This window comes from Zingiber officinale, chromosome 10A (assembly GCF_018446385.1).
Source record: "Zingiber officinale cultivar Zhangliang chromosome 10A, Zo_v1.1, whole genome shotgun sequence".
Taxonomy (NCBI): domain Eukaryota; kingdom Viridiplantae; phylum Streptophyta; class Magnoliopsida; order Zingiberales; family Zingiberaceae; genus Zingiber; species Zingiber officinale.
Window position 1 is genome coordinate 5,629,764 of NC_056004.1, and position 27,494 is coordinate 5,657,257.

General features: G+C 37.9%; 5 protein-coding genes across 7 annotated transcripts; 3 read left to right on the forward strand and 2 right to left on the reverse strand.

Annotated features, from left to right (window-relative positions):
• Nucleotides 1-2,769: 2,769 nt before the first annotated feature.
• Nucleotides 2,770-5,606, forward strand: LOC122026913 (BTB/POZ domain-containing protein SR1IP1-like). Of its 2 annotated transcripts, XM_042585649.1 has the most exons (6): nucleotides 2,778-2,919; nucleotides 3,015-3,141; nucleotides 3,276-3,345; nucleotides 3,518-4,135; nucleotides 4,223-4,762; nucleotides 4,859-5,606. In XM_042585649.1, the coding sequence occupies exons 2-6, from the start codon at nucleotides 3,047-3,049 to the stop codon at nucleotides 5,369-5,371; spliced, it is 1,836 nt and encodes a 611-aa protein (XP_042441583.1). In that variant the 5' UTR covers nucleotides 2,778-2,919; nucleotides 3,015-3,046; the 3' UTR covers nucleotides 5,372-5,606. The 2 variants fall into 2 exon arrangements, with proteins under 2 accessions (XP_042441582.1, XP_042441583.1); XM_042585648.1 differs by having other exon boundaries at nucleotides 2,770-3,141.
• Nucleotides 5,579-7,268, reverse strand: LOC122026914. 2 transcript variants are annotated; one of them, XM_042585652.1, is made up of 3 exons: nucleotides 6,893-7,268; nucleotides 6,134-6,363; nucleotides 5,579-6,050 (listed from the first exon to the last, which is right to left on the reverse strand). In XM_042585652.1, exons 2-3 carry the CDS (start codon nucleotides 6,218-6,220, stop codon nucleotides 5,607-5,609), a joined length of 531 nt encoding a protein of 176 aa, XP_042441586.1. In that variant the 5' UTR covers nucleotides 6,221-6,363; nucleotides 6,893-7,268; the 3' UTR covers nucleotides 5,579-5,606. The 2 variants fall into 2 exon arrangements, with proteins under 2 accessions (XP_042441586.1, XP_042441585.1); XM_042585651.1 differs by having other exon boundaries at nucleotides 6,134-6,320; nucleotides 6,893-7,259.
• A 4,772-nt stretch (nucleotides 7,269-12,040) lies between these two features.
• On the reverse strand, nucleotides 12,041-13,179 carry LOC122028268 (histone deacetylase 6). Its single transcript, XM_042587305.1, has 4 exons — nucleotides 13,097-13,179; nucleotides 12,880-13,010; nucleotides 12,502-12,627; nucleotides 12,041-12,414 (listed from the first exon to the last, which is right to left on the reverse strand). The coding sequence occupies exons 1-4, from the start codon at nucleotides 13,127-13,129 to the stop codon at nucleotides 12,279-12,281; spliced, it is 426 nt and encodes a 141-aa protein (XP_042443239.1). The 5' UTR covers nucleotides 13,130-13,179; the 3' UTR covers nucleotides 12,041-12,278.
• A 53-nt stretch (nucleotides 13,180-13,232) lies between these two features.
• On the forward strand, nucleotides 13,233-15,525 carry LOC122028267. The gene is made up of 4 exons (XM_042587304.1): nucleotides 13,233-13,428; nucleotides 13,599-13,709; nucleotides 13,837-13,922; nucleotides 15,096-15,525. The coding sequence occupies exons 1-4, from the start codon at nucleotides 13,248-13,250 to the stop codon at nucleotides 15,294-15,296; spliced, it is 579 nt and encodes a 192-aa protein (XP_042443238.1). The 5' UTR covers nucleotides 13,233-13,247; the 3' UTR covers nucleotides 15,297-15,525.
• Nucleotides 15,526-18,275: 2,750 nt separating this feature from the next.
• On the forward strand, nucleotides 18,276-27,095 carry LOC122027806 (QWRF motif-containing protein 2-like). Its single transcript, XM_042586814.1, has 6 exons — nucleotides 18,276-19,881; nucleotides 24,312-24,431; nucleotides 25,844-25,960; nucleotides 26,048-26,137; nucleotides 26,556-26,663; nucleotides 26,745-27,095. Exons 1-6 carry the CDS (start codon nucleotides 18,544-18,546, stop codon nucleotides 26,805-26,807), a joined length of 1,836 nt encoding a protein of 611 aa, XP_042442748.1. The 5' UTR covers nucleotides 18,276-18,543; the 3' UTR covers nucleotides 26,808-27,095.
• Nucleotides 27,096-27,494: the final 399 nt, after the last annotated feature.

The window sequence follows — 27,494 nt, forward strand, 5'->3', positions numbered from 1 at the left end:
GATCATGAAATATTCTGCAACTTTTGAACTCCCGACTAGTATTTTTATGAACTCAACTCTTTTCCAATCAAACATCAAAATGTTTCCCTGATCAATAATTTGCAGTGCTCTTTTCTAACGCCTGCAACGGAATGAAAGCCCGCTTCTTTGCTACTTGGCATTCTGTTTCTTTCAAAACTTGATGGGTTTTGAATTAAGATTTCATTGTTCTGAGTTAGCATTTTATTCCTCGATCAAATTGTTTTGCTACAAGAGAATGTTAAAACATGAAAGTCTTTAGGGGGTGATTTAATCTCTGTTGCGTTCTATACATTTATAATTTTTATTTTCTCAATTTTTGTGAGCCTTACGGTTCTAGGTGCATTAGTTCTTCAGTATCGAAGAACGGTAGCTCACCTAATCAAACGGAGAGCATGAGGACCTCTATCAAGTCTGTTTGCCTGCGGCGTGTCCTTGATTTTGTATAAGATGCACTAAATGCTATTCTAAGGAGAGTCTGCATAAGACCTGGCTGTGGTTTCCACCTTCATTGGATGTAAATTTCAAGCTGTAATATATTTTTATATTTCAGTCATTACATTTTGTCCTTGTTGTTACTGTGTGATTGTAGCATGTGATCATGCCATTAACGTCAAATTGAGACAGTCCACGAGGTCTACCTGTTGCAAAGTCCACTTCCTCACTCACTGCTACACTGTTGTCTCTTCTGTACGACGATCCGGAAAGGGACCCGAACAAGATGTCTCGCATTATTGTGTTCAGCAATCGATCACTCGCAGCCGAAGCACTACCAATTATAGATCCAACAACGATCCTTGCTGTTTTACTGGTCTATCGTACTGCTCACTTCCTTACAGTAATTCTAATTCTTCACGAGTAGTACAGAATGTAGTCCATTCTTTTGCTACTCCTTTTATTAGTTTAATTAAATTCAATGGCTAATGAAACTTCTGCATTATCTGAATCTCATGTAATATTTTTTTTTTTAGTTTCTTTATGTTAATTTTGGATTCTTTTTCACCGAAACGACTCGTCGTTTTCATAGCTCATCTTCCTTGACTTTTATGGAGAAGTCGTTCATTTTGATATCCTTGAACCTGTGGCTATTGCTAATCCGATTGCTATCCAAACTGATGGAGCTCAATTAATGAGATTAGGTGGGCCCCGGAACAGATCTTTCTGGCCTCGTTAAGTTGACACAGATAGATCTGATCTGCAACGGAGATGGAGCTATAGAATGACAACAGTTTGTTTTTTTTAACCTCCAAACACCAAAATAACTGCTAGAATAGATAAAAGAGAGATCTAAAAAAAAATAATTTATACACTTAGTTTATAAAATCATGATTCTACGTCGAATTGATTTAGGATCAGATATGGATAGATCAGAATCGGAGGATAAAATTTACGATTCTACTATAAATTTTAAAATTTTATGGTACATGATTAATATTTAGAAAGAAATATAAAAAATCATTTATATATTAATAAATTAATAATTTTATATATACATACAATCGTTAATAATTTAACTATCATTCTAGCCCAATAACACTAAATAATATTTATTTTTTTCATATCATAAAATTAAAAATATAAAATTTCTACTAACACAATAATAATAATTGCATCAAAATATTTCCTTGATTCACAAGATAACTTAATTTAAAAGTCAACAAAATAGATTATGTAATGGAAGTTATTGAAATATTTGATTCAAACATGAACGTCAAATTTAAAAATAATCTTTTAAAGACCTATCCTAAGGAGTAATAGATAATTGGCATCCAAAAATTTATTGTTTTAGGGAAAATAAATAATGAAATATTGATGATTAAAAATTAACTTAAAAATAATTTAATAGATATTTAAATAGTCTTAAAATTCTAATCCTAACTTAAAAAATTTAAAAATAACCTAAATTATAAAATAGTCTAAAAAATAATAAAAATGATTAAAAATCTTGTGGATCTCCAAAAAAAAATCTTTAAAGAATATTTTTTAGCCTAAAATTAAAAAATTAAGAGTTTTAGTCTGTAATTAATTGTAAATATTTTAATTTGATATATTATAAATCTCATAGTTTAATTCAAATAAATAAAATTATCATGTCTCAAAACTAGTAATGATGTCCGATCGATTTTACTATAAAAAAATAATTTTACATAATCCAAAATTAATTTAATATTTAAATCGTACGATCGTACTATCCAATATCAGGATTTTACAAAACCATGCGTGACCTCTGGACTGTTAGATAACGGTAATTTTAGTTGGTCAAAATCTGGTCAGCTAGAATTTTTTATCCTCCAATTAGAATGTATGCATGTACATGCATGTAATTAATGTACACATATGATATTACTAAAATACCCATATATACACCTATATGTATTGATTCTAGCTAGCCAGATTCTAACCATTTAACCTTACCCATTAAATAAATGCAACCTGTTTAAAAGTTGCCTCATCTATCAAAACCTTTCACGGCACCTTTTATTTGGATGCAGCCAAGCTCCACCACCGCCCTTGTTTCTTGTGAAAATGACGGGCAGATTCATTGATAAGAACAATATCTCTCAATACAAAGTAATTCTAGAACACCCCAATTTACGAAAACAAAAAAAGAAGCTACATTCGGACCCATATTCCTTGGCTAACGTGCATTTCATTCTCATGCGTTGTCACAAGTACTTTTGCTTTGATGATGAAGCTTGAAAGTCTGAAACTAAGATCCTAACACCAATTTATTACTCGAATCCATGATTGCTAGCTATTTTCTCCAAAAGGCATTCGTACATGTTAAATCATGCTAGCTCTGGTTCCGAGCAGGACAAAGTAAGGAAGCAAACACACGAGAAACCAAGATCGAGATTGGGCTCTTCCATCAAACCTTCACCACATCTTTCAGTGTCATCAGTTCGTCCTCCCATCTATTTCCCCCACTCTTCTCAGGCAATGCTGTTCACTTCTTTTGCTGCCTTTTTTTAGCTAAGACAGCGTAGTCAATACAGATAAGAGTTAGAAGAACGGTGAGACCACAGGAATGCTGGGAGTTGATCAGGGAACTGCGCCTCCACTTACTTCAATATCTAAAAGGAAGCAACTGTTTTCCACTGCCATGAAGAGAACTAGCGAATGGTATATGATCTCTGTATTTGTGTATTTGTTGAGCTACTACCGACTTGTTGTCTTCCTTCTTCCTCTAGATTTAATCATCTACTTTCAGGCTATTCCCTGTCTGTTTCTCTTTATCCTTTCTTTGCTTTCTCCAGGATTTATTCACAGGAGATCCCAAGCGACATAGAGGTGAAGGTGGGAGGTGCTATTTTGCCCTTGCACAAGGTAGTTGAATCTAAATCACAAGTTTATCCCGTAAGATGAACACATTATTTGTTTTGAGATAAATTAAGCGGAGAAACAAACTCTTAAGATGAACAGTGTTCCTCAACTAGATAAGCAGAAGATCGATGATGATTTGAGAAGGTCGTTGATGAATTGTAACTTTTGTTTGTAGTTCCCCCTGGTTTCAAAATGTGGTTATATCCAAAAGCTAATATCTGAGGTCAATTATCCCAATAACTCGACGATCGAAATCCCGGACATGCCCGGAGGCATCGAAGCTTTCGAACTGGTGGTCAAGTACTGTTATGGCTTAAACTTCGAGATCACGGCAGAGAACATCGCCATGCTCCGGTGCGCGGCCGATCACCTGGAGATGACGGAAGAATACTCGGTCGGGAATTTAGTTAGCAGAACAGAGGCTTACTTGGAAGAAGTCGCACTGACGGGTCTCTCGGCTGCAGTCACCGTGCTCCACAAAGCAGAGGAGCTTCTCCCCATGTCGGAGAAGGTGAAGTTGGTGAGTCGGTGCATCGACGCGGTGGCGCTGATGGCCTGCAGTGACAGCCTGAGCCAGCTGGGTTCGTCGTCGACCACTACTGACAATTTCCAAGAAGGGTTTTCTTTGTCGTCACAGTCGAAGCCGATCGTGGATTGGTGGGCCGAGGAGCTGACGGTGCTCAGAATTGATACATTTCAACGAGTACTGATGGCGATGAAGGCGAGGGGGTTCCGGCAGTATGATATCGGGCCGGTGATCATGTTATATGCGCAGAAGTCCCTGCGAGGTTTGGTGAGCTAATCTTCCTCCCAAAGATCTGTCCAATTCAATCAAATTCCGTTCCATAGACAATCGATATTCTCGGCCTTGATTACGCAGGACATCTTCGGGAGAGGAAGGAAGAAATTCGACCCGAAGCAGGAACACGAGAAGAGAATCATACTAGAAACAGTGGTGAATCTCTTGCCGAGGGAGAGGAACGCTATGTCCGTCAGCTTCCTGTCGATGCTTTTGCGAGCATCCATTTTCCTGGACACCACCGTGGCCTGCAGGCTCGACTTGGAGAAGAGGATGAGCCTGCAACTGGGTCATGCAGCGCTGGACGATCTACTCATTCCTTCGTTTACCGTCGACGGCGACTCAACGTTCGACGTCGACACGGTGCAGAGAATACTGATCAACTACCTGGAGCACGAGGCCAATGGGAGCCGCGGCGGTTACAACACCGACGACGACTTCATTTCTCCGCCGCGGATCGACGTGGAGAAGGTCGGCCGGCTTATGGAGAGCTACATCGCGGAGATTGCTTCGGATCCCAACTTGACCATCGCGAGGTTCACTGGCCTCGCGGAGTTGGTGCCGCAGCGTGCGAGGATTAATGAAGACGGCATGTACAGAGCAATTGATATATACCTTAAGGTGCTTCTTCATTTATAGTTTTCGGGAAGAGGCCAATCTATACTCGTAGAAATCGATGTGGATGATGAATTTCTCAATTTCTGTTGAACTCTCCAGGCTCATCCATCGTTGACGGATACGGAAAGGAAGAAGATTTGCGGCTTGATGGACTGCCAGAAGCTGTCCAGGGAGGCCTGCGCCCACGCGGCGCAGAACGACAGGCTGCCGGTGCAGACCGTAGTTCAAGTCCTTTACTCCGAGCAGCAGCGCATCAGAGATACCACCGGCATGAGCGGAAGCCTCACCGGCGCCGATTCCCCCGCGCTGTCGATCCGGTCGGGGTACAGCCGCAGCGGCGGCGGAACCGACGAGGTCTGGCGGTTGCAGAGGGAGAACGACGACCTGCGAATGCAGCTGCTGAGGATGAAAATGCATTTGAAGGATTCGGAGATTCAACCGGTGAAGATGGCGGCGGCCGACAAGCCGCCGTTGCCGAAGAAGACGTTCATGAATTCTTTGTCGAAGAAGCTTGGCCGCCTCTACCCCTTTTCCGGTGCCGACGGCGCCAGGCCTTTCTCCGGCAAGGCCCGAACAAAGCCACCGAAAGATCGGAGGCATTCCATCTCTTAAATTTGCGGCTTCTTTATTTTTCACTAGTGTGCGTGCGATCATCCTTTCATTCTTGTGTTAAATAAATGTATCCTCTTCCTCCTCTCATTTCTGTCCCGATCTTGCTGTAAATTATAGATCAGATACTAATGCTTACGAGGTGAATACGTATAGAAATCATGGTGAAGATACACTCTGTTCTTCATGCGAGATTCTAACTTTTGCATATGAGAGTTTGAATATGGTGGTATTATTATTACAATCCAAAAGAAGCTACCATGTCATGTTGCTTGTTACATGAAAAGAGCCAAGAAGGCTGCTGTAATCCGTCATGTCTCATTTGCTCAATCTTGAAGACTGTGCCCTTTCTTCCACCTCCGATCCTCGTGGAGTCATCTGGCACTGCCCAGTCAGGGTTTGGGTGCTTCACAGACCCTGATTCACGCGGTGAAGAAGAAAAACTCGATCCTGATTCTGAAGTGTTCGATGCACTTCTCTTCTTCCTATGAGTTCCGTAGCTTCCCGTGGCAAGCGTCAACTCCAGGTCACTCTCTTCATCAGCATCGAGCTTCAGGTCTTCATTGTCTTCGAGTGTTCTCTGGCTTGAGTTACTGTGAAGTGGTTTCCAGGATTCTCGATCTAGTTTTGCATCCCTCATCAACATCTTCTGAGTTCGATACAAGCGATGGAGCTCCTGGACCTGGATCAGGCAGATGAATAAGAAAATCTCAAATTGCACAATTGCTACATCGATCAGAGGTGAGAGAACATGTCCGATCCTACCTGTTGTCTAAAAGTTTCTTCCTGCTTCAGCATCACCGTTTTCATCGACATGGGTTCTTTCTCATACTGATCGATGAATCCCTCCATCGTCCTTGTATCTGATTGAGGTCGGCTGCTTGAATCGATTTGAATGTTTTCCTGATTCTCGGCTATTCTTCCAAGAAATGATGCCGAGAGCAGTTGACTTCTGTATATGTTTCAGATTGCAAGTCAACTACCAATGTTGGTTGCTATAAGGGCAAGATGGTGTCAGCTAATCACCTAAACATTTGATCTTCTAAACTTCGTAATCTAGAATCCTACTGTATGTGAAATTGACTAACTTCAAAAGGGGAAAAAAAAGAATCAATTTTCTTATTTTTCATCAAGATTTTTCATTTTTAGGTGATTATCAGAGTTCAATAAAAGGTAAGATCAGTATCGATCTATTTGTGGCAGATCCTTGAGAAACTTTAGCGATCAAACAATTTCCTGAAGGAATTTGTCCATTTGAGAACTAAAACGATTTGTAAATTAAAGAAAGGAGATTATATTCCTCAAAAGAAAAGTAGCTTAATTTTGCAAGATCCCTCATTTCTTCCTACTCCTAAACAGGCAAGAAAAGTTGCATCTTGAAAAGCAAAAGTTCCCTCGGGAGAATTGAGTAAACTGATCGTTTTAATAGCTAAAAGCCTCCAACAAAGAAAAAAAAAGGCACAATCTGAAGAACAACTCAATAACACAAAAGTTGCATCCAAAATTGGAGGAGACAATCCTCACCTGCGTCCTGTCACCTTTACTCTGAGACAACTTCCTTATCGACCTAGGCAGAATTCTGTTCTTCTCTCAAAACCTGAAGCCAAAACTTGCTTGGAATGATAACCTGAACATGCCCAATCCGCCAAGGAAGATGTAGGATTTGAAGATTCTCCTCAGTCTCTCACCAGAATATTTTAATGGTCACTCATGACATGAGCACGCCAAACAAATCCCAATGCCTTGGCAAGTGCAGTTCAAGTATATATCAAGGGAAAAGATGCCTCGACAGTGCCAGGAAAGGATAAATAATAATAAAAATAAACCAGGGAAAACTACAGGACTCCCTCAAAATAAATAAATGAACAAACAAACCAATAATCGAAACACCAGCTAAATCTGCCATGGTACATCACATGGATCCTGGACTGCAAAGAATTAAATCATTAAATCAACAGTTGTCTCAGCATGTATTTTAATAAGTGCCTTTATTAGTTGATAATTTAGCAAATAAGTGAGATGACATTATGCTTTGGAGAAGAATCCTTGAATTCTTAAAGGCTTCAGATCTGAAGCAGGAGTTAGATTATTTGCTACTTGTTCTGACAATAATTTGCCACCAGTTTTAGCTTCAATTAGGCCAACAACCACAAACAGTCTTATATCATGCCTTTTGCTTAAACATATGAATCCAACTGTCCAAGGATATTATCACATGAGAGGTGTGTGCATCATTGGAAGGATGATAGGAAGGCCGGTTCTTCTGACATTTCTTCCAAGGAGGAGAAGGCCTGGTTTTGTCCTTGCTGTACTAATCCAATCAAAGAGTGAATTGTCGAGTTTACAAGATTCAAAAGGCTTAAAAAAAGTTGGAGGACATGATCATGGGGATGAGTTGCTTGTGTGTTTATATGAATTGTCGACAACACATGTGGGGGCTTACCTGGATGACTCTTGGTTTCATTCTTGGACATGGAATTATTCTAACCGGACTATGATTGAGTCTGGAGAAAGACTTGGAACTTCTTTCCCTTTCAATTATATAAACTAATTTTGTTTATTTTTCAGTGATTCAGAAAGCAGAGTTCGTGGAATCTATTGTTCCACAAACTCGAACGGGATCACCATGATGAAGATATCCAAGCACAGACAACAAGAATTAAAGGAACGACAAGTGTTCACAGTCACTCTGTTGATTGTCCTTTTAGGCTTGCGGCATCCCTTCACCTTGTAAAAGAAACTGTCATTCTTTAATTGAAATTAATATCACCCAAATTGGGATCACTTATCTTGAATTCTCCTCCTCTTTTTTCTCTTGATTAGATTTCTAAAGTTAAAATGCAAGTGGATAGCCTACATTTAAAGATTAATCTCCTTGGGATTCAACAATAAATAAATAAATATCTTAGTGAGCCTTGTCCAAGACGTCTCTACCTTCAATAAATGAATGAATATTCGTACTGCTAGTAGAATTGACTAAGTTAGAATTAGTACAAGAGGCCATTACATTAATTATTTTTAGAGAGGATGAAGAAGTAAAAGGTAGATGCTGATGAGGCCGCCTGATTCATCTCCCAAGAAGACAACTCTATCACTTTCAACCTTGCTGATGAGGATGGAGAGTCATTCCTTTTCATAAAGAGTCTTTTACATATTTGCTTTCATGTATGTAAATATCAAACAATCATTTTGGACTCATATCTGATATGCTAAAAAACTGAATTAGTGTTGATGGAGATGACACAAATTAACGAATAACATTGCATAACAACTCTAGAAATATTAAAATTTTAAATAAAGTAATATGTCTTCACCGTCCATTTTACTCAGCCCCACCAAAGTGAACGTAGCTTGAAGTGATGGAGCACACCACCACATCAGTCATCATTTAATGTATCAATTCTATGTTCTAGTTGAACCTACTAAAGTAGTTAAAAAATAATAAAGGTCAATAGTGGAGGGTAATGCGTTAATTATATTCTCTAGCCGTAAAGTTTAATCGCATGCAAATACCTTTGTCGCTTTGTTATATAAAATGGTAGGATGAGATTAAATATTTGGGGTTAAAACATGTAAAAGATGTCTACTTTAAAAAAAATAAATAATCTATAATTGATATATTTATTTGCTTCCATATTTTGTAAGTGGGTTTGCCCTCTTTTCTATCCCCATGCGATAGTTGGCGCATTATGTGACAAATAATTAATTTATTAATCCTATTTTATTTTTAGGTCACAACTCATATACTCAATCATTCCCTGTGAATGTGTATCCTTAGTAAAAAAAGTTTTCCCATTCTTTAATTATTTGATTATAAACTGACTTTATAATTTATCTTTTTTATATAATTTGGATTATAAAAAACACTTAGATGAATATAATCATTTTTACTACCACGGCGATCGTTTCCTGATTTCATAAATCAATGTTTCAGTTTTGAACTAAATGTCTAAATCTTAAATTTTATATTTAAAGTATCGTAATTGATTCATTTAAAGGAATAGAATTTTTATAAGATGGGCTTAACTTTTATATTTCTCTAAAATATTTATTTTCTTTACTGTGGTGCATTGAAAAATATTATTATTATGATACTTAATTTCAAAAAATAATACCATTATACTATTAGAGTTTAAATTGTAATAAAGATGATTACATTCATCCCATATAAATTATATAAAGATAAGTAAAATTATATAAAGTGAAGTAAATTACATGATTAATGGAAGGAGTTTTTCTCAAAAATATACATATGTCAAGAATTGATTTCTATCTCATTATAATAAATCTAACCAACTGGATACTCTAAGAATGCTATTAGATTTTAAAAAATAACATACTATGAGTACAACTGTCATACTATGTTTTAAAATCCAATACAACAGTAGCATCATTCTTTAAATATAACGTCACTTACTAAAAGAATAAAAAAAAAATAAACACATTTTTTTAATAAATCTAAAAATTAGGTGCGTCATTTTAAATTAAATTTCATAATTTTAAATACGCTATTGTTATCAATTAAACTCACACATCAAACATTATTGGACACAACTACCTTTGAAACCACCTTAAAGTGATTAAGTTTGAACCAATTGTCACATTATTACCGAGTAATATCTACGTCTACTTTAAAGAAATTGATAAGGAAATAAAAAAACAAACGAATAAAAGGGACGGAGACATTTGTCGTGTAGCGAGGAGTAAGACATCGCATGATGAATGCTATCTCTTATCTTGTCGGGTGGATGCCGTGGAGGGGCCCAATGGTGTCCTAAGAGAGAGATATTGATAAAGTAGTGGTAGATTCTCCGGCCATACACATGTTGGCATAGATCTCTTTGCAATCCACGTGTTCATGGTTATGTCGTTGAGGTGATGCCTCTTTATCCACACGGGATTGGTTCTCGAACCTGTTTATTTCAGACTTGTTTGTTCGCCATGTACATAGAATTTGAATTGGAGATGGGCATCTATAAAAAAAAAATAAAAAATAAAAAAAAATAAAAAAGTAGATCGAATTGGACAAAATCCAGTCAAACAAAAGAAACAAATAACACAAGATGAAGAAAAAAAATGTAGAATTTGGATTAGTCATTCAAATCACACCGGATGTAGAATTTGGATCACTTGCGATCACAAATAACCTGTTGGATAATTTTGTCAAAGGCAGAGGAGTAATATTCTGAATTTATAAAATTAAATTCAATAATGTCAAGTTTGTCGATTGTATCAGTAGTAAAGTCGATGTCGAGTATAAGTCGAATGCTCCCGAATAGAAATCGAGTACTTCCGAGTAGAAATCAAGTGCTGCTAAATGGATGTCGAGTTGAAAGAAATGTATCCACTACTTTCGAGTAGAAGTTGAGTCAGAAAAAGAAGATGCAGAAATCTACTTTCAAATAGTTTTTTTTAAAATAAATTCACTCCATCTTTACGTAGGTCATTTGTTTCTTAGGATATAAGTAGTAATCCCCACCTCATATGCATACCATGGAAAAACAATGAGAGAACTAAGGTATAAATCACTTTTCATGTACTTATGACTCAAGATCATGATCTCCTCTTTTATAGGAGTGTCAAGTCATGTGCATGAGAGAAAGTCTCTCCTCATGCATATGTTTACAACTACAATAAATATTCTACAATAAAAATTAACAATACAACCATAAGACTCCCAGCGTGAGACTAAAAATTCATTCACAATATAGACTCCTTCATTCTTTTCACCTCTTTTATTCATATATTTAATTATCTCCCACGTGAATTGAAATAGGATATGCAATATCATTTAACAATTAAGTTCAGTATATGATAGATAGGTTTTATCTTTTGAACTTTCCTTTTGTGAAGATATGTTTGTTTGCTAGCTAATAGAATCGTCAATTTAAGTTAGATCTATCAGGTTGATCCATCTCGACAAACAATTTAGACGAATTGAGTTAAAATTTTATCAATTCATTTAAAAACAAGTCAAGATAAGCCCCGCTCCGGTTGTACTTCAAAGTTACATAAGTCATCTATTTCTCAAAATATAACAGTTAACCATGATCTCCATGAAACATAAGTAATCGTGGTAAATTGAGAGGAACTTAAATGCTACCCCGTCTGGATCTGCCGAGTAAATACACAATAGGGAAAAATAATGGAAGAAGGCAAGTGAACAGATATCACTTTTCTTGAACTACTTAGAATCATAGCCTTTTCTTTTATATGAGTGTCAACCATTTGCAACATTTAAATGACCAATTAATCACCATTTAAAGCATTTACTCACTCGGATCAAAACATCAAGAGGTTTCAAATACGCCATTGATATCGGTTAATGTATCCGTAATGCACTTGAGCATATAACAAAATTAGATTCCAGTGACAAAATGTTAATTCGATTAGGCAAATTTTATTTTGACCTGTCTGTCATTCAACATAGTAAGTTATACTTGCACACGAATTAATTTGATTCGGTACAAATCCGGATCCTCAATTTACACCTCTTGCACACCTACGTGTAAGAGAAAGTCTCTCTTCATACATATATTCACAACTACAATACATGTGCTATAATATAAACCAATAATAGAGTCATAAAACTCCCAACGTGAGACTAAAAACTCATTTACAATGGAGTCTCCTTCGTCTCCACCTCTGTTTTTTTCCGTTCACATTCTAACATAAACAGATTATAACCGCATTTGTTTTTCTGGAAAAACTAATGTATCAATTCTCTCTACAGAAAAATATCAGCACAATCCCACTTATTTCCTAAAGCAAAATTCAAAGTTTAGCATCATGTAGTCACTTTAAAGAAGGAAGCAACAATAGATAAGAGAGCTTTCCTTAAAAGTTGAAAATTTTAGCCACTAGCAGAAGTTAAAGTGCGTAAGTGAGAACCATCTTTCTATGACTACGACTACATCTCCAATGTCCGGAAAGAAGGCCGCTCGCCGAATTTTAGCAGATGGGCAACTTCATAAACAGGTCGTAGTTGCCTGATCATCTGAACATCCAGATATGCATCACAGTTGAAGCACCAAACTGATAAATCGCTGCCAGATGTTGTTAATCACAAAGCATTAAACAGGCATTCACTCTAAGTTAATCAGCCCATGGACAAAGAGGGCAATTTATCTAACCTGAAACTCAAAGCAAGGCAGTGCCCAGTTTCTCGGTGATGGTTCACCATGTGCTTGTTGATAAAACGACTGCAGAAAACATCTTTGCAGCTCAAACACAGCCAGTTTTCGGCAGGGTGATGACACCTGAAATTGCATTTAACACAACCAGTTAACTAAATGATGTTTCGGAGACATTATTACGAACAGGTGATGGAGCTTAGACATGGTGAACCATTCGAATCGAGGAAGGACCTTACAAAACCTCTAAAATCGTTAGGGTTTATCTCCTACCTTGATTCGTCTTGATCTCCAGATACATGGAACCGGTGTATGCCGATTTGCAGTCGAAAAAAAAAAACTCGAATCGGATATTCAAAAGTTGATGAAGAGGCAAACCTAGTGCAGGGGGAATCGGGAAGAGGAATTTGGGACAGGTCGGAGCACAACGATGGCAGGTGGTCGCAGGTAGTTCGACCCTCAACCCAGCCGGATTCGGCGCCAAAGAACTCTTCCTCGTCAACCTTGAGCTAAGGATCAGAAATACAGCAATCACAAGGATCAACCGGCTACTAGCACAATGGATCGCAAAGATAAGAAGGCAAAGATCTCTTACTGTTCCCGTCGACGAGCTGCCCTCCGCCGCCATGGTGGCTCGATTCGGAGAAGGGAAACTGAAACGGCTGAGGGTTCCCCCAACGCCAGCATATCGTTGGATTATTATCGGGCCGGACCACGCGAATCGAGTAATCGCATTGGGCTGAAACATGACGGTCGGCCCATTGGAGCACCCATTGCCATTTGCCAACGCCCTGCGGCCTATCTGTTGTAGCGTAGCGCTGTGTCTTAGTCTTTCGCAAGTGCGTGCCTTTCATCACTGCCCGAAGCTAGCGCGCCTCCCCACGCTCTCACGTTTAATCGACCTCGGGTTGTCCGTGTCTCTGCCAGGTAGTGATGGAGGAGAGCACGGGAGCCAACTACGACGGTGTTTTTTTTATAATATTTTTGAAATCCCTGCTTCAGTTGCTTGTCTGCCTCCGTCGTCCCTAAATCCCAGCTTCATGGGCTCCTTGGTTATTTAGTGTGTGTTCTTCGTACCCTTTTTCTCTGCGCTATAGGGGAAGAAATTGGTTGGAAGATGAGATCTTCGCGCCTCCTTGCTATGATTCTGGTGGCTGGGGCTTTGTTTGCATTCCTCTTCTTCACGACTATGGTTTTCAATGCCGCAGGTACGCTTCCTTCCTGTAAATGTGTTTTTTTATTCTTCTTACGTTCATGCAATTCATATTTCATTGTTGTCTTAGGAAGGACAAAATAGTTCTATGATTAACTGCACTGTTCATTGTGGAGTCTCAGGTCTGACATTGACCAATGGAACTGTAATAGTTATCCCTGCGCATGGTAGAAGTACCATGACCGTCTTCAGAAACAGGAAACACAAGGTAAGTCAATGGAGTGTCAGCATTATTGATTACATACTTGTGCATTGTTTGCCTTAATTTTTCTAGGCTACTAAGAACTACTATAGATGAATGACCTGTACAACCGAAAAACTGAGCTAGTTTAGCTGGTCTTACAAGATCATCAATTTTCTGAATTAACTCATCAGTATACATATTCGCATGCATTCTATTACCCAACCAAGCTTAAAGAGACTTTCTTTCTTTGAAAGGTAAGTGAGAAGGAGAGGTTTGAAACTAAAATCTTCCATGAAAAAAACAAGCCTTTTACCAAAGGGCTCACTTAGGTTTCCAAAATTCCAGAGTGCGCACCCTATTTTCAAATGTATCAAAGGGTAGACTTGCTTTCATAAGATTCCCGAAATGAAACACATGCTTACAAAACAGTGCAGCTAGCCAACTACCTAATCTACTAGTCAAGCTATAGGTTGTTGATGAAAATTATTAGCCGAGATAGGGTAATTTAAATAAACTGGTGCTCCACTCATCAACTATTAAAAAAATAAAAGACATTAACTACTTGAGCTATAGGTTCTTCACTATATCTCCAGCACATAAATGCATAAGTCCTTGAACTCCTATAAAATCTTAAGTAGTTAAACTCTAAACTCATGGACTGTGCCTTCTCTATTTTTTCTTGATTGTCGGTGACCTAGTCTAATCGCAAATGTGGTGCCAAAGCAGGTCAACAGTTGAACCCCTAGCTTAGCTTGTCTGTTGATATTACCTCAGTTTTTGTGTTGTATCTTTTTCACAATTAACATTGCAATATCTACTATTTTATGACGCCTCATAATCCAACAAGCATTGAGGATGTTAAAGCATTAGAACATAATGAATCCTCTCTTAATAATTAAGCTTTTGGATTGTACAGTTTTTGATATTCTTTAACACAGATAAGCTCATTGATGCATTGCCAACTGATATGACTTAGCAAGCCATTCTATTTCATATGATGACCACAGTTCTTGCTTGATGTGTTTTATCAAAAGAGAAGAACAAGATATTGTATTATTAAATTCTAGTTGGTAGAATATGACATGCGAATGTATCTTTTTGCATGGCTTAACCAAGGACTGAAGAATTTTCAAATCCCCGTTTGTTTATCACCTCTCTTATCTTGTTTGTGTTACTGACTAGCAACCTTTTTCACAGGTTAACAGATACCTCACCATCAATATCAGAAATGATAGAGATCTAGCAAGCATCAACAAAGCTGATTATCGTGGTACACCTCCAAGTTCAAGAGCAACCATTGATCATGGTCCAATTGAACATGGAACTCCTCTTATGCCATACAACCCAAGATCTGTGCCGCCTCCACAACCCTTCCACCCTAAGAATGGATCCCCATGAACAAACTGTTGCTCCTTGCACTAATCTTGTCTAAATGTGTAATCTGAACTTGCTGGGTCTTAGTTTTTCTCAAGTTAGGACAAACCACGCCCAAAATGCTAGTGGAGTAGACTAATCCGCAGATTTGTAATAATATCTTTAAAATTGCAAGTGCCTATGCTGGACATCGACGGCCATGTTAAACTTTGCTTTGTATAACTAGTTCCCTACGCTAGTTGGCATGGAAATTTTTCATGCACTATTTGGTTGCTTCGCCAAGCTTTGAGATGCAGTGTCAGAAATGATCTGCTATTGCTTAATTTTTGAGACATTTTTTCCTATGTGACGTTTCTAGTGAACCTGCTGGTTGTTGCAGGGCCAACCAGTTGATTAAGGGTGGCAGTTTTATAACAATGAAATAAGGGGTTAATTCTTAATGGATGCATACTTTTGGAGAAAAAAAAATTCTTTCCACCCTCTAGGCACTTGACATATGCTTATATTCTATGGTTTACTTTCCTTCGTGTAATCTAAGACAGACTATGAGGTGAGTATAATCATCTTTTCACTATAATAATAAACCTTCACGTTCAATAAATAACGATATCACTTAGCGAAGTTTATTATATGAATCTTCTTTTTTTATTGGATTTAATCTCTTTTTAAATTTTATTGGGTTTATTAATGAAACTAAATAGCTCATTGGACTAGCGACAAACAGAAATTAAGCAACATTTCATTAAAAAAAAAATCAAGACCCTGAAATTCTAGAGAGAAACAAAAGATTTTCACTGTGGTGCTTGAGACCACACGTCATAATGGCGGTTGGATGTCTCCTAAGAAAAGGAGGGAGAGTAGGGAAGGTGGATGAACTGTACCAACCTGTAAAGAGGATCAGATTGGAGGCCAAAAGTTAATGGTGGTGGAATGTTCACAGAGTCGCACAAGCTCTCGCTGGAATGAAGATACTTCAGAGAAAACGTTTTTTTTTCTTCTGATTATTGCTGCTATACATAGCAATCCTTTTCTTCTGAAAAAATAAAATTGAAAAGAGGTTTGCTTTATACAACTATGATGTTGTACGGAAGTGACTACTGTTTTAGTGACAAATGGTAACCCCGCCATCTTAATCTAATACACTGAGTGGTGTACAGTGTACTGGCTCTTTATTCTATTGAAGTCCTGAAGCAGCAGCACGATGGCTGAGATGCCTTTTGAGTTAGCAATCATCTTTTTTCAGTTAACACGACGAACAACAGACACTTCAATAATTCACGAGCTAACAATTTTCTAGTGTAAGATTATAAGTTCTTGACAATGAAATGCTTGTGTTTTAAGGTTCGATCACCAACAACAGTTTGGGATGGTAGATGCGAGAGGTCAGCCTCGGTCAACGATCGAGCCTCGTGCCCCTCATTCCCGGAGATCTCCTCGGTGAGCTCGAAAGTCAACTTCTAGTGTTTTTTTTTCACTCAAGAAAATCAAGAATTCTACTAGTGTAAGTTGAAAAGAGTGACTCATCCACCGTCACGTTGTAGCATATTTTTCTATTCAAGATAAACAAAAGTTTCTGCATGTGCCAGTCAACAAATCATGACGTGCGATTGGTAAGATTCAATTAAGCCCTAATTTTATTTATCAAGCTCTGTACTAGTTTTAAATTTTATGGCAAAAGTAAATAATCTACTTAGTTACTTTGACACTTGGCAGAAGACTCGACGAGAGCTTTTGCTCAGTTTTAGCTAGCTGCATTTGCAAGCTAAGCAATGCCAGTTAATGTAGCTGAAAACAACAATCTAACACACCTAATGCTAGCTACATTCTTAATGACCGAATCTTGACAATCGCCCTTTAGATTTCGTTGCAAATGACGTGGAGTCATCAGCCAACTCTGCTAGAAATGCAACTGCTGCAAGACATGTATTTATTGGTGACTTAAAAGAGAGTCCAATTATTAGTTGAAGATCCTAAACGAAGTTGCGTGATAAGAAGAGAATCAACTGCCTCAACTACTGCTCGGCTTGACCTCTATACCTAAATCGATAATGAATAGTCTGTTTTTATGTTCCATCCAATACTAGTAAGTGGGCCAATAAAACTAGTCAAAGGGTTCGGTTAAATTTGGTCTTCTTTCTTCCTGTTTCCTTTTTGAAATTTCTTCACTCATTATCAATCTATCAATATTCAAACCAACTAGGGCTCTAGCTCTTTAGACCTCCAAAGCTGGATGCACTGCAGTATTAGTGTTTTACATATTTTTTTGGATTAGGTCACTGCAGCCGGATGAAGCTGAGATGTGAACCCATGGAGCATCGATGCCCAATTCAGAAGGGTGCGTTCCCTTCGCTCCATGCCACGCGACTGGGGCTTCCCTCTCCGTGTCACCATTTATGACAGTTCCTGTGACGCTCACTGGTGCCATTCTGTGTTGCCTTTGTCTTATGCCTCCCTTCCAGTGCGTCCGGAGTACGATCTCAGTTCACTTGCGGCTAAAAATGCCTAATTCTTGGGTCGTAAACCAAGTCTTCTCCAGAGACACTCTGGTCTGGTCTTTATCTTGGCAAGGCGGCATAAGTCAGGGGTCACAAATAAATCCGACGATTCAAATTGATCCAAAAATAAATAAATAAATTCGGATTAAGACTCAGGTTAAAAATTTTTTAATCAGATTTGGATTAGATTCGAGGTCGGATCCGAATTTAGAATTTAGTAGATTTTTTAAAATTAAATTAAATTTTATTTTAAAAATTAATATTAATATGATAATAATTAAGTATTAAGATAAAAATAAAAAATTATAAAAAAATAGTAACAAATTATTTTAAATTATTATTATTATTTAGGTTTTTTTTACTATACCGATCGGATTCGGATTCAAGTTTATGAATTTTAAATTAATTCAAATTAAAATTTAAAAAAAATCAATCTAATGCAAATTCAATCCCACCCATCCGAATTAAGACATATAACATAAGCCTTGCATTGCTCAGCAGCAACAGCGCACTAAGCTTACAAATGTACTGCGTGTTTTGTGCTAAATAGAGAGAGAAAGAGAACAAGTCTAATCTTTGAGATGCAAAGCAAAGCCTCTCTCTCTCTCTCGTTCTCTTCCTGATCGTGGAGGCTGCTGCTCCAGGGAGAGTGAAGACGACGGTCTGGTGCTCCGCAGTGTGATGTGACCGACCCTTTCCTCCTTGGCTTCCGGACCTTCCGGTCATTATAATTCGAGAAGGGAGAGGGAGATCGAGCGAGATCTGCGACTGGATCCATGGTGGTTGCTGCAGCCGCCACCCGGAACCCTACGAAACCACGCAAGAGCAGCTCTCCTTCTCCAGGTCGCCAAGATCCCCAGAATCCTTGTCGCCTGCCCTTGATCCCCTCGGAGAAGGACAATGCTGGTGACGCGGTGAGACGGTCTCGTACCAAGGAGATCAGCTCCCGCAATCTCTCCTCTTTTAGTTCCTCCTCCGCCTCTTCGAATTCTACTTCGTATTCTGCCGCCAGTAACTTCTCTTCTCCGAGCTCGTCGTCGAGCTCTCGGCGTTTTCCGTCGCCCTTCGCGAACTCCCGGCCGTCGACGCCGCCGGCATTGCGCCAATCCAGCTCCCAGAAGCGATCCTGCTCCGCGGATCGGGCTCGACCTTCCACGCCTGCAGGCCGTGGCGTGCCAAGGGAGGCCGAACCTTCCGTGTCCGCCAACACTCTCTGCACGACGACACGGAGCCTTTCGGTCTCGTTCCAGGGTGAATCTTTCTTCTACCAGACCAGCCGCGCCAAGACCGTCTCCCCTAGCACCCCCACGCCAGAGCGGCGGCGACCTGTTGCCGCCGTTTCTGCTGCAGCGAAGACTGGTGATCATTTGGAGAACTCAAGGCCCTTTGATAGCCACCACCGATGGCCCGCCTCTCGAGCCCTGCCATCGAATTCGTTGATGAGGAGCTCGAGCTGTTCCTCCGAGAAAAAAGAACAGATCTTGGCCACCGTCAGGTTGCTCCACCAGACGATGTTGTTCGACGATAGTACAAGGAGGATATCGTTTGATGGGGGTGATCTCTCAGCTTCATCCGATACCGACAGTGTTTCCTCTGGGAGTAATTCTGGTACACCTGAGTTCAGTGCTCTTTCCAGGGCAAAGGTGACTTCCCGTGGGATCAGTGTACCAGCCAGGTATAGGCAAGAAATAAACAGCCGGTTGCGTCAATACCCAGAGCCTTGTTCCGCTTCGCCAAATTCAAAGTCTGCGGCACCGAAGTGGAGTGGGACAAAGAAATTGTCTGATAGCCCCTTGTCTTATCCAAGTTCAACTTCTTCACCGCTTCGGGGACCCATGAGACCACCTTCACCTAGTAAGCTCGTGGCATCAAGGGGCATGTCTAGCCCTCAACGGACACAGACTAATGTAGCAATGAGTACCTCACCAATTGCTCGTGCGGGCAATGCTCCTTCCATTATAAGCTTTGCTGCTGAAGTGCGCAGGGCAAAGAAAGGGGAGAACCGGATTGAGGAGGCTCACTTGTTGAGGTTGCTTGATAACCGACATTTACAATGGCGATGTGTTAATTCCAGGGCCAATGCTTCACTGATACTACAGAAATTAACTATAGAGGTAATAAATATTCTTAAGATTAGTTACCTGTATATCTTTGATAGTTTTTATTGGAGTTATTTGTGTTACCTAGCTTCTGGAACATGATAGATGTTATGCATTCGTTATTGTTTAAGATTTCTGAAAATAAATTTACTTGCTCTTCAAAACAAGTTCTCTATTATCTTTGGCCTCCATCCAGTCATATGATTTCCAGAATGAATGTAGTTTTGCCTTGAAATTTATTGACCAAAGGACCATATTTTATTAGTCATTTTCATTACTTGCAGCCTTAAATGATGACAAGAATCTTAGCATAATATCCCTAATTTTTCATGTGTCCTTTCTGTTAAACATGATTGTGAACTTGGTTGTGTACTGTTCTTTTGTAGTTGTGCTTTTGATCTCCTATTTTAGTTAGTCATTTCTAATTTGATTCCAAGGATTTATATATTCTATGAAGCCTTTGAATATAAATCCTTTGAAGAGCAGCAAAGCTCAGATTGACTATTTGAGGCAGACCAAATCAACCGATGTGAATATTGAGAATAGATGTGAGAACACTTGTAAGTACTTCGCATGATCACTCAGCTGTCTAAGCTGTGCATGTTGAGAGGGGTTGTATATTAATACTGTGTTGTATAAAGGAAAACTATCAATCACTTATATAGGAACCCAATCATAATATCCAATAACTAAATATATAATGCGCGACTAAAATAACTATAATAATTCTAATTTTAAAAATTTCTTCCACCTCCACTCAAGTTGGAGCATAGAGATTCTTATATCCATTTTTTTTTTTTTTGCATGAAATAGAAAATTCAGAAAGACCTGACAAAGGTGAAGTTAATAGTGCAATGGCTAAGAGACTTGACGAGAATGTATGCAAGATCATGAGATCATCCATCAGGATGAGGGGACATGATTTGTGGGACAATTAGTGGAGGAGATTTGTTGACTCTCTTCCTTGCAGTTGCCACCTACTTGACCTTCTCTTTGCTTCTTCTCGAGTAGACGTGACCACAATTAGAAGCTCTATAGGCAACTTAAGATTAATTGGTTTCTTTGCCTCAAGAAGGAAGTAGATGGTGAAACCGTCTTTATTAGAGCAATTAGAGAAGAAGAATGTTCCAGACAATCAAGAAGATAGGAGTTAGGATAAGAAGGGGCATCTGGAGTGGTGGATGATGGAGGAGGTCTCAATGTCAAGGAGATCAAAGCAGAAGTCTAGAGTTGGAGTGATGGTGGAGGATGCAGTTGGTGTGGAAGCAATAAAAAATGGTGTGACAAATGTGGTGGATTAGAAAAAGGTTGTGGGCATCACATGACACCTAGTGTAGGGTAAGGGGCGCTGAAGGGTGTGTGGATGGCGTTTATGCTAGGGACTTTGGGGTAACGCCATTGGGTGAGAAAAAACAAATGGTAGTCATGGACATGAAAGCAAATATTAGGATTTTTATAATGGAAGAAGAAGGGGAGGTTGCAGCATTGATCAAAGACATGGCTTCCCCATAAATATTGAAGCTAAATTGCTTTATCAATGCTGCTATATAAGCCCATCCAAACTGGAAATTGTGGCTAAATGTTATGAACTTTATTTCTGAAAACAATTTAAAATAAACTGCAAGAGGTCACAATTTAACAGCTTGGTGTTTTGCATTGACTGTGTAAATGTATATAGTTGAATAGTTGTCATAAATACACATGGCTTGAAACTTTAGCAGCCTGGAGATGCTAAAGATGGACTACTGTTTTTTGCATCATAAGAAAATGAGAGAATAATTAGAAGCTGAAAATTGCTGAGATTTAGGAAGATCCCAAGTGTGGTATGGACGTGTCAAAATAATCCTTTGAAGTTCCTTGCAAGAAAAGTTGTGATGCAAAAGTTACTGAAATTAACAACTGTGATCAGGGCAAAAAGAGATCTGGTCGTAGGAGCTAAGAGGTTATGATTGCATATAGCCTATTAATTTCAGGGTGTTTCTGTAATTCTAAACGATACTAAGGAGGCTATTTGGTCAAGTTAAATAGTTAGGAAGAATGGCACGTGATTATTCTATTTCAGGAGCTTATAGCTAGGGTACAATGGATAACAAAATTTAAAAATAATTTTAAAGGAAGATTCTTGTTCAGTTGTTGTCACCACCCAAGTCAAAAACCTTGTGGGTTCTATCTATAAAGAGAATATTCACTAATTAGCAGTGAGAAGTGAATTGTAACTCATCTAGTATGCGAAGCATGGCCCCAATACAGGATGAATAAGATTGATTGGAGCATTACAATTTACCCGACTTATATACAAATCACCTTCATTCAGCCACATTCAACACAAACTGGATACAAAAACCTACATGGATGATGTTTGTGTCCAGAGGCTAAGAAGCCGCCAAGTAGTTTTCTCAATACTAGTGCTTGTCCTTGTTGAACAAAATATTCACCTTGATGCACAATAAGTTCCATATTCACCAGCACAGCATAAATGATTTCTCTGATAGAATATTTGTCATGACCAAGCTCTAACTGCATGGGAAGTATAGAGTTCCCGACTCATTGTATGCAAAGCCTAGTCTCATAAGTGATGACACACTAATTATATTGCCCATGATACACCTACCCATAGTTTGCAAAATCGCGATCCAGATCGTAGGAGCGTACGATTCTACGATCTGGAAACCCAAAATCGATTCAGGATCATGCAGAATCGAGTTTTGCAGTAGGATTGCAGCAGGATCGGTAGGATCGGAACAGAATCAGTAGGAACAGAGCAGAATCGGAGCAGGATCGGTGGAAGCTTTGAGAGATCATAACTTTTGACTCGGATTGAACCACGGGGCCTATAATATATCAAATCAAAGCTCGTTCAAAGATCTTTAATAAATTTCAAAGTTTATCCTTAACCACCCTATTTCAAACCCAAAAAATATCATTTAAATCCTTTTCAAATGTCTAGAAGATTTTATATATTTTTTTATTATCTTTTTTTCATCTTATTAGGGTTTTAAATTATTTAAACATATGTTTAACTATTTTTGAGTTAGCTTTTTATCAATAATATTCTGTCATTTCTTTTCCCCAAAATAATGAGGTTTTGGATGTCTATTATCTAATATTGTGTGGCATCAACCAGTCTTTAGAAGATTATTTCCGACGTTCATATTTGAATTAAAGGATTCAATAGCTTCTATTATATATGTCAGGTGCTTTGTTGGCCTGTAAATTGAATTATCTTATAAACCAAGGAAATATTTGTGACATTGAATGTGTTATTATTATTGTATTAATAAAATTTTTATATTTTTTCATTTTGTGATATGAAAATATAAATATTATTACTATAAGAGAATGATAGTTGAATTACAAGTTAATTTAAATTTGTACATGTAGTAATGTAATTTGAGGTGTTGAGTGTAAATGATTGCATATATATACAAAATTAGTTATTTATTTATATATAAATGAGTTTTTTAGGTTTTTTTTCTAATTATTAATCATGTATGATAAGATTTTAAGGGTTTTTGGTAGGATCGTACGATTCTACGATCCGATCTTGACCCTAAATCGATTCTGCGTAGGATCGCGATTCTATAAACTATGCACCTACCTATGTAATTGGCATTTTCTTGAGGCACATGCCACGAGCATTGTGGCAAGGATCCCCTGCAAATGATGAAGGTTCAGAGGCCTAGGGTTCACTGAGTTGCTGCCCTCGTACTCATTTTCTGCATTTAGGTTCCAACATAACATAGAGCTTCGGTTTCATAATTGCCACGAGACTCACAACCCACACAAAAACTCTCATTATCTTAAAAAAGCAGTGCATTCAATATGTGCTCACTGCTCACATATTTGTATGCATTGTTTCACTACTGTAGTCCGCTCAGGGCGGTGCGGTGGTTGAGACATGCGTCACCATGAGATCTTGGGGTTGAAACTCGGCGCGTTCGAGCATGCCTTCCCCCATGCCTTGGCCACTTGCACTAATGGCTAATAGTCACCCGTGATTTACCTCCTCCGTGTTATCCTAAGGACTGGTTGGCGGGGGTGCTGGGGGCGAGCAAATCACCTTTTGCCACATTGTTTCACTACTGCACATATGAATATGCATTGTGTATTATTATTCAAGTCACTCTCTTAGACCAAGCTAGTTTAGTTGAAGACAATTTAATTTATATAGAGATAGACTAAATGTGAATAAGATGATTGATTTAATCTATGTTTATGTTTATTTATCACGTGTATAGTTAAACATAATTAATATAATGTGTAAAGGGACATTAATTAATATAATGTGTAAAGGGACAGTGTTTCATGTCTTAGGCAAAAGAAATTGGAAATGGATGAACATGACTTTCTATTAACAATTTACACTAATCTTCCAAATTGTTATGGAGTGTCAAATCTACATACATTGTGCTTTATTAGCTAATGGTCTCATTTGATCTTTACAGAAAAATATATACAATGCATGGACAACAACCTCAGAGTTGCGTGATTCTATTACTACTAAAAGGATCGAGCTACAACTTCTGACACAAAATTTAAAGCTGGCTTCCATCTTTAAAGAACAAGTACATCTATCTTAAACTTAGTTTATCTTTGTTTTTGAAATGTCTATTCAAGTCTGTCAGCATATGTCTAGTTATAATGTATTTGGATTCTGATCATGATTTTGTGATCATATTTGGTGCTTTCAATTAGTTTTAACATGGTCTATTATAATTTTTAGTATTTAAGAATCTGACTATTAGCTCGATGTATAGTTATTTGATAAGATATTATTGCTGTCCACTTATCAAACTACAGTTTAGATTCAAGGCTGCATTGTTATGATGGAAGCGAACAAGATCTATTCCCCTCTTAGTTTATAATTAGAAAATAAGTGAGGAATATTTTGGGACAAGATAATTAACTAATTGCAGTTAGATATATTTATTGAAAAGTTGCTAGATCTATCATTATCCAATCTAGTATTATGAAAAGATTTTCTCATATGTCGAAATAGTCACCAAGGTTAAGTTGCTTCAGGCTATTGTGAAACAATTCCAGCTTGGATGTTCACTGGAGTTTCTTGATTAGTATTGATTCAAGCCACAATTGCTTAATCTCTGACAATAGAACCATATTTATCTAATTTTTGCTAAACCTGCAAATCCAAATTTGTATTCATCCTGTCACATCCCAAGTGGGTCTCCACCGGTCAAATGACAATTTAGCTCACCACCTACTCAGTCAATCAACCATTCCAAATAGAACAAGATGTAAAGATTTCTAATTAACTATTTTTTAAAAGTTTTCACAATGAGAATCCATAAGAAAAATCGAACTTGCATAATTAACCAAAAATTACTTACATTACTCATGACAGATGAACTATGAACCATTAATTAAACACAAGTTCCTTACTCTACTAGCAATAAGTGGAAGTGATATGAATGATTGAAAATATAAAGAAAACGAACTCTAACTACATAGATAAGAAATAAATGACAATGGAATTTAATAATAGTAAAAATTCTACAAAATACACTGCGAATCATTTTTTGATTCTGCACCTAGTAACTGTTAGATCTTAACTCACCTGAACCCAAAATGACTTCCCCTTGTGATCCTGCAGTAGCAACGAAAAAAGTCATCAAGGAAAAACTGAGCAGATCAAGCACTATGATAAATGATAATAAGATAACCAACAATTATATAACATGAAATGAACTCAAAATAGGAAATCACTACCTGCAAGCAATAACCTTATGATACGTTTATACTGCTAATAACAATCATTGAGCAAGTTGGGACCCATCCAATGAGTGTACAACATGGTATGGATTTGTATATTTCCTCAGCTGTTTTCAACTCTTTAGGGAGCTTAAGAATTCTTAGAATCTTTTCCTTTTCTGTGAGACTTGCAGTTGTGTCATGTATTTCCTATATGTTTAGCTATTTATTCAGTTCTATGAACTCACGTCCAACTTTGTAAATGTAGTTGGCCTATCTGGAAGAATGGTCAGTCATTGACACAGAGCATTCAAGTTTATTGTTGGGAGCAATTGAAGCATTAAAGGCTAGCACTCTCCGCCTACCTATTGTTAGTGGTGCCAAGGTTTGTATTTATCTGATTTTACATAACAAACATAATGAGTTGAATAGATATGTTTACTTTGTCGAATATAATTGTCTTGCTTCACAGATGGACATCTTGGAACTTAAGGACAGTGTTGGTTCAGCAGTTGATATGATGCAAGCAATGGGATCCTCAATACGCTCCCTATTATCAAAGGTGATTATCTCTTCTACACTAGTTTTTGATGTTTGTGATTGTGTTTTGGAATGTTCTTCAGATTTTGTTCAGAAAACCAAAACCATTGAATGGAATATATGTGTAAGCAAATCCAAGGTTCAGTTAACTGCTATTAACAGTTATGATAAATGATAATTCTTGAGTTAAGCTGTCTATCTGCTGATTCACACGTATGATTAAGTCTTTCTTCCACATCACAATTTAGGATTTTCTACTAGGACTGATGTACCTGATGGAGTCTCAAAATCTTGAGCAGCATCCTTTTGCTCATAGTATCCATTTTGCACATCTCATTGACATCAAACTCAAACTTTTTGTTGCAAATTCACTATATACAAAATTTGTGTGGCTAGTTGGGACAAACATGGTGTAATTTGTCAGAAATGCCTCTTTACAGGTACAAGGAACTACTATCTTGTTATCTGACATTACTAAATTGGCGGCACAAGAAAGAGCACTACTTGATCAATCAAGAAATCTCTTGTCCACAGCGGCAGCTATGCATGCAAGTCTCACTTTTTCCCCCCTTTTCTCCCCCATCATTTCATGTTTAACTTCCCAACTTTTATATGAATTTGTGAAACAGGTAAAGCAATGCAGCCTGCAAGGGCATCTAGTACAGCTAAAAAGAAAAGCCAGCCAATTGTAAGCACATAGCAGGTTCCCTTAGCAAACTTGTGATCACTAACATCACAGTAAGCTCTTCCTTTTTCTAACCAGAATGATTGCCATGAAATAAAGAAGCTAAACCCTTAAAAAAAAAGTCTTTTGTGTGTCTGATTTGCATATTTTTCGTCATTTCCCACCGCCTTCTGTGTTTGCTCCAACAAGGGATTGATAGCCTTTCTGTCATGATCATGCTCTTCTTACCACAATCAAAGAAAAGTTTATGTACATATACAATGCATTGCTTGGTTAAAGCTAGCATTTTTTGTTAGTTTGTTTTTGTCTGGAAGTTTGGCACTTTGAACTACAATGGAGCAGTGGGTCATTTACTCATCTTGACATGCCATTGTTGGCTAGCTAAGTATATCATTTTCAACATCGTCACAATCTTTAACAAAAGGTTTGTGGTCTTTTGCCACGAGGGTGTAGGCGGTTCCTCTTATTGTCATTGATATCTGCTACTCATTGTTCTCGTGTGATCATGGTAGTGAAATTGGATGTCATTCTCCCTAACTCTGAAGAAAAGGAAACAATTTGTGTCGCAGACTCCTAGTTTGCTCTCTTTTATTGTCAATTCTTGTCTGTTGGGAAAAAGAAAAAAATATAGGCAATTTTCTTCTATTTGTTTCCTCTGTTTTCTCCTGTTAAATATTTTTATGCTTTCCGTGTT

Bases quoted from the DNA above. Each gene is read 5' to 3' on its own strand.
- LOC122026913 (XM_042585648.1), top strand. From the start codon at position 3,047: ATGCTGGGAGTTGATCAGGGAACTGCGCCTCCACTTACTTCAATATCT. The intron at 3,142-3,275 runs GTATATGATCTC...TGCTTTCTCCAG, and splicing joins ATGAAGAGAACTAGCGAATG to GATTTATTCACAGGAGATCC. The intron at 4,136-4,222 runs GTGAGCTAATCT...TTGATTACGCAG, and splicing joins AGAAGTCCCTGCGAGGTTTG to GACATCTTCGGGAGAGGAAG.
- LOC122026914 (XM_042585652.1), bottom strand. From the start codon at position 6,220: ATGGAGGGATTCATCGATCAGTATGAGAAAGAACCCATGTCGATGAAA. The intron at 6,051-6,133 runs GTAGGATCGGAC...TGCCTGATCCAG, and splicing joins AAGAAACTTTTAGACAACAG to GTCCAGGAGCTCCATCGCTT.
- LOC122028268 (XM_042587305.1), bottom strand. From the start codon at position 13,129: ATGGCGGCGGAGGGCAGCTCGTCGACGGGAACA. The intron at 13,011-13,096 runs GTAAGAGATCTT...TCTGATCCTTAG, and splicing joins GCAGCTCGTCGACGGGAACA to CTCAAGGTTGACGAGGAAGA. The intron at 12,415-12,501 runs GTTAGATAAATT...AACATCTGGCAG, and splicing joins TGCCTTGCTTTGAGTTTCAG to CGATTTATCAGTTTGGTGCT.
- LOC122028267 (XM_042587304.1), top strand. From the start codon at position 13,248: ATGACGGTCGGCCCATTGGAGCACCCATTGCCATTTGCCAACGCCCTG. The intron at 13,429-13,598 runs GTAGTGATGGAG...TCTGCGCTATAG, and splicing joins GTTGTCCGTGTCTCTGCCAG to GGGAAGAAATTGGTTGGAAG. The intron at 13,923-15,095 runs GTAAGTCAATGG...CCTTTTTCACAG, and splicing joins TCAGAAACAGGAAACACAAG to GTTAACAGATACCTCACCAT.
- LOC122027806 (XM_042586814.1), top strand. From the start codon at position 18,544: ATGGTGGTTGCTGCAGCCGCCACCCGGAACCCTACGAAACCACGCAAG. The intron at 24,432-25,843 runs GTACATCTATCT...TTGTAAATGTAG, and splicing joins CTTCCATCTTTAAAGAACAA to TTGGCCTATCTGGAAGAATG. The intron at 25,961-26,047 runs GTTTGTATTTAT...CTTGCTTCACAG, and splicing joins CTATTGTTAGTGGTGCCAAG to ATGGACATCTTGGAACTTAA.